The sequence below is a fragment of the Solanum pennellii genome, chromosome 9 (genome assembly GCF_001406875.1).
Source record: "Solanum pennellii chromosome 9, SPENNV200".
In the NCBI taxonomy this organism is placed as follows: domain Eukaryota; kingdom Viridiplantae; phylum Streptophyta; class Magnoliopsida; order Solanales; family Solanaceae; genus Solanum; species Solanum pennellii.
In genome coordinates, this window is record NC_028645.1 from 73,468,621 (window position 1) to 73,474,585 (window position 5,965).

Below are 5,965 nucleotides of genomic sequence, written 5' to 3' on the forward strand. Positions count from 1 at the left end.
GGAGAGGCAAGAACAGAATTACAGAATAGGGTTTGCCATAACGTCTATATATAGTGCTAAGCTACGCGCTAACAGGCTTGGGCCCAACATACAGAATTAACAGATAATTAAGGGCCCAATACAATAACATTGTATACCGTCGGGCCGGGGGCGTCTCCGCCCCCCGGACCCCCAGTTTGTAACGGGTCCGATTCAAGGCATTCAACAATTCTTATGAACTTGTGTACATATATCCAACAAGAGTGAGCGTAGCTTTCTATATTTAGTAAGTTTTCATTTTGACAAGTTTATGATGACAAGATTTAATGGACTAAACACATCTTTAATTACAAGATTTAAGAGCCCAGTCAAACTAAGAAACTTAAATTGGAATGGAAGAGTATATAGATTATTTCCTTGAAGTATGAAAATAAACTATGAATCAATACAACTCACCTCAATCTTGACTTATTGAATCTCCTGTTACTCTTCGGTAGCTCAGTGATAGATCGATCGATCGATTATTAACTGATTGGTGGTAGATCAAAATCCTATATGGGACAAGATGTTGTCTAGTACAGAGAGATGGGTGAGGAGATTAAACAATAATTCGAGTTGGCAAATGGCACAAACTGACTGGAATGTGTATTTTATGAGTCTGAATTATTGCATCATTAGTCTATTAATTTATGGTTGGTAAACAACAACTATCTAGTGCTTTATTAATTAATGATAGTGATTGATGTAGTAAAAACGACATCAACTTTATCCGTGCTTTGAGATTAAATTTTTTATTCTATATATATTTAAAAAAAGGAAAATTTATGCCACTAAGTAAACATATACTAGTTAATTATTTAACATAGTTATACTTTGAAGAAATTACTTTCACCACTATATCTAACTATATTAACGTTGGTCAAGCTCAGAATTTGTATAATTCGGTTCATAATTATGTAAATCTAGAATTTGTATCTGATTATCCTAGCTTGTATATAATTATCTTGTTGATACATTTGATTTGTATAAGTTCTGAAAAAATCCAAAACATATAAATACATAATTTGTATATACTTACCTTATTTGTACATTGACAAGCAAATTATACAAACAAACTTATCTTGTTTGTAGAATTAATATCTCAAAAAGTCATTCAACTTTAGGAATTTATCTAGTATAGTCATTAAACTTTATTTGATATCAATAAAATCTTTCAACTTAGACCTTTATGTCAATAAAATCACTCAACTTAAGCATTTATGCCAATAAAGTCACTCAATCAATTTTATCATTAAGAAACAAAATAAATTATTTTTTAATATCTAATCACAATTAAAATAATAAATAAATAGCTTAAATTACTACTTTATTACAATATAAAATTTTAATAGACAATTTCATCAGTTTCATTTGATAAATTAATACTGCTTCGTTGCAATGATGCCTACCACTTGATCTGATAAATTACCACTGCTTCATTTGACGGTATAACAACACTTGTTGTGATAGTTTAATCAATTTCTTTGTTTGTGTGAAAGATGCCAGCTTGGAGAATTTCAGATTCAAGTTTGATAAATTAGTCTTTTATTTTCAATTTTATATAATTACATAATGAAATTGTAATTTTGACTCATTTATTTAGTAGTTGGCGAAATGGACTGATGGACTTGTAAGAATTATTATTATTTATTATTAATTATTTCTTACTTATGGTCCAAGTTTACTTATAATTTAAGTAATATCATAAATAGTATTTAATAAGAAATTGATTTAGTCCATACATTGGTTACTTGATGAATTTACCAGATTAATCATGACCTCTATAAATTGGTCCTCCCTCTACCCATTATGGTTACCACATATTCTCTACATTAATTTCATCGCTGACGATTGTGGTAACATAAAGTTAGAGTAAGGAGGTAGAAATCAATTTACAACTAAACCTTTCGATTTTCTCTGTAATGATGTTTTCCTCATCAGGTATGTGCCCTTAACGATCTCTATGTAAGATTATCATGTTCAAAATTCTGATATTATGTATTAAAGTATTCAATATTCCAAAAAAGACTGGGTCTGATTTTTCAATATGATGTATACATTATGTTTCTATAGTTTGTTAGTCACCAAAGTGGCAAAACTAAAATGTTTAAAATTATCCACATACACAAAATTTTATGATGTTATGTGTCTTTGTATTTATATAGTTTTTTAGACATCAAAGTGACCAAACTAAAGAAATTAGTGTCTACACATATCATTTTTATGTTCACTTGATGCATATATTATATTTCTATAGTTTGTTAGTCACCAAAGTGGCCAAACTATATTGTTTGAAATTATTCACATGCACAAAATTGTATGATGTTATGTGTACTTTGTATTTATATAATTTGTTGGTCACCAAAGAGGTCAAACTAGAGAAAATTAGCGTCTACACATATCATGTTTATGAACACTTGATGCATGTATTATGAATCTATAGTTTGTTAGTCACCACAGTGGTCAAACTAAAATGTTTAAAATTATTCACATGCACAAATTTTTATGAGATTCTCTTTGCATTTGTATTCATATAGCTTGTTAGTCACCAAAGTGGCCAAACTAGTATGGTTAAGAAAAATATGCATTCATAAAATTTTTATTTATCTATGAAAGTTAATTAAATGTCTATATTGAAAAATAAATAAATAAATTGACTTTCACTATTGCTAGAACATAAAAAAATTTTACCCAAAGGTGAATCTATCATTCTACGAATAATGAAAATTATGAGGTAAATTTATATTTCAATTAAACATATAATGTATATCCAAAGATGTCGTATATGTTTGGTTAAAATTATTTAATTGCCTATTAAAGATTTTTTAAAATGTCACTTAAATTATGATAGTATGTCGTAGTATCTACCCAAAGGAGAATTACGATGTACTTTAACATTTTACTGAATTCACATTATTTTTTTTATATGTGAGCATGTATATCTATTTGCAGTTATTCCTCTTCATTTGTATGCTCGGTCTGTTACTGTGTTCAATGGATTGAACTTCTCTAAATGACATGAACAAGTCCACCTCCACTTAGGTGTGATGGATCTTGACTTAGCTTTACTAAATGAAAAGACCTACTGTCATTAATAATAAGAGCAGTGAGAATTAGAAGTATTTTCATAAATCATGAAAACGCTCTAACAAATTGAGTCTTATGTTCATGCGAATGAATGTTGCTAACAACATTAAGATAACTATTTCACAAAAAAAAAGTGTCGGGTTATACCTGAAGTTTGTGGAAGAACGTTTTCATTCTGCTGATAAGTGTCTCGTTGGTACACTAATAGCTGAACTGACGATCATGAAGTTTGATGGGTCGCGTAGTATGCAACTTCATATCATCGAGATGATTATCATTGCAGCAAGACTTCGGACCTTGGTGATGAAATTGGATGAAACCTTCTTAGTTACGTTTATTCTGAACTCATTGGTTGTTGAGTATAGATCGTTTCAAATTAACTATAACACTATTAAGCATAAGGATAAGTGGGATGTTAGTGAATTGTCCAGTATGCTTACTCTAGAGGAGTCAAGACTTAAGAAACAAATAGGTCATTCCATTAACCTCATGGGTCCAGGAGTTGGTAAAGAACTTAAAGTGAAAGCCAACAAGTTTAAGAAAAAGAAAGAACCTGCTAAAATTTCACAGGACGCTTATAAGGAATTCAAGGCTCATGTATGTCGTTTCTGTAAAAAAGAAGGAAACTATCTGAAAGATTGTCTGAAATTATAAAGTTTGGTTTGAAAAGAACGGTACGGTTAGTGCCTTTATATGTTTCGAATCAAATTTAGTAGAAATTTTTAATAATACTTGGTGGCTTGATACTGGTGCAACTTCTCATGTATCCACTATGTTGCGGGAATTCACTACTATCCAAACTATGAATCCAAATAAAAAAAACTTATTCATGGGAAAATTGAAGGCATAGGACTTATTGTTGATCTTGGAGACTAAACATCACGTTAATCTATTACAGACTCTTTATGTTCCTTCAATTTCCAGGAATTTGATTTCTCTTTCAAGACTTGATGTTTTTGGATTTAATTTTAAGTTTGGACATGATTGTTTCAATTTATATAAGAATATTATTTTTATGGTTCTGGTGTTCTTATTGACGGTTTATATAGATTGTACTCGATAATAATTAGACATAGTTCACTAAAAGAAAGTTTTGTTTATTTGTGGCATAAACATTTGGGTCATGTATCCAAAGAACATTATTTGTGGCATAAACATTTGGGTCATGTATCCAAAGAACATTAAAAAGCTAAGTAAAGAATGAAGTTCTTCCGAATTTGAATTTTGTTGATCTTGAAATATGTTTGGATTGAAATAAAGGAAAGCAAACCAAACATACCAAGAAAGGTGCCACAAGGAGCACTCAGATTCTTGAAATAATACACACTGATATTTACGAACCCTTTGGTATTCTATCTTTATGTGGATAAAAATATTTTATTACCTTTCTCGATGATTTTTCACGTTATAAATTTATCTTTTTGTTGAAAGAAAAATCTCAAGTAGAGGACGCCTTCAAAGTGTACGTTAATGAGGTTGAAAGACAATTAGATAGAAAAGTGAAAATCATTAGGTCAGATAGACCTGGTGAATATTATGGATATTATAACGAATCATAACAATGTCTAAGTCCATTTTCAAAATTCCTTGAGAATGGTGAAGTTGGTGGGAGTGTTGAACGATAAAGTATGGAAATTAATGAGGTAAGGGTAAATATTTCATTGCACATGAATGAACCTACTTCCGCACAAATCACAAATGTTGTTCCTCTTGTTGAAGAACACTTTAACAATGTTGAACAACATTTTGGTGAAACACTTCAAAAAGGAACTAGCTCACAAGTATCTGTCGCAAATGAACCACAAACAATGTCATAAAGAAAATCAGTCAATATGCGATTTATTTGCAAGAGTCAGATTTTTTAATTGGAATTAATAAAGATTTGATTTCATTTTCACAAGCCACAAAAAACAATGAGTCTCATAACTGGATTGATGCCATGAATGAAGAGTTAAAATCCATGGAATACAACAAAGTCTGAGATCTCATTCAATTACCAAAAAGTTCTAACACAATTGAGTGTAGATGGGTCTTCAATACCAAACGCAATTCAAATGGTAATATTGAACGATATAAAGTCAGGCTTGTTGCCAAGGAACACACTAAAAAATGAGGTTTTTTTTTATAAAGAGACCTTTTCACGGTCTCAAAGAAAGACTCATTAAGAATTGTTTTGGCTTTGGTAGCTCATTATGATTTAGAGTTACATCAAATGATGTGAAAACTGTCTTTCCTAATGTAGACCTCGAATGAGGATGTTTATATGGACCAACCAAGGGGTTTCGAAATTAAAGGAAAAGATCAAATAGTGTGTAAACTAAAGAAGTCAACATGTGAACTCAAACAAGCCTCACGAAAATGGTATATAAAGTTTAATGATACCATAATATCTTTTGGATTTAAGAAAAATACCATTGGTTCCTGTATGTACCAAAAGATCAGTGAAAGTAAGTTTACATTTTTAGTCCTGTATGTGTTGATGACATTTTACTTGTTGCTAATGATTTAGGCATAATTGCGTGAGACAAATGATTTCTCTATATGAACTTTGAAATGAAAGATATGGGTGAGACATCCTATGTGATAGGGTAGAAATAATCCATGGTAGTAGGGATAGAAATATTCCATGATAGATCACAAGAATTATTGTGACTGTCTTAAAATGGCTAAATAAAAAAAGTTCTAGAGAAATTTAACGTGAACAACTGTTTAGCAAGAATAACTCCTATTTTTTAAAAAAAAATGGACAAAATTAATCTAATGTTATGCCCAAAGAATGATGTAGAACGAAAGAAAATGGTCTCAATTCCAACAATAGAACTTAATCTTCTATTGTTGGAAGTTTGATGTATGTTCAAAC

General features: G+C 30.3%; 1 protein-coding gene across 1 annotated transcript in view; it reads right to left on the bottom strand.

Annotated features, from left to right (window-relative positions):
- Positions 1-1,826, bottom strand: part of LOC107030630 (putative late blight resistance protein homolog R1A-3) — a 16,336-nt gene extending 14,510 nt beyond the window's left edge. The window contains 1 exon segment of the mRNA XM_027911991.1: positions 1,823-1,826. Within this exon segment, the coding sequence (XP_027767792.1) occupies positions 1,823-1,826 (4 nt within the window).
- Between the last annotated feature and the right edge of the window lie 4,139 nt (positions 1,827-5,965).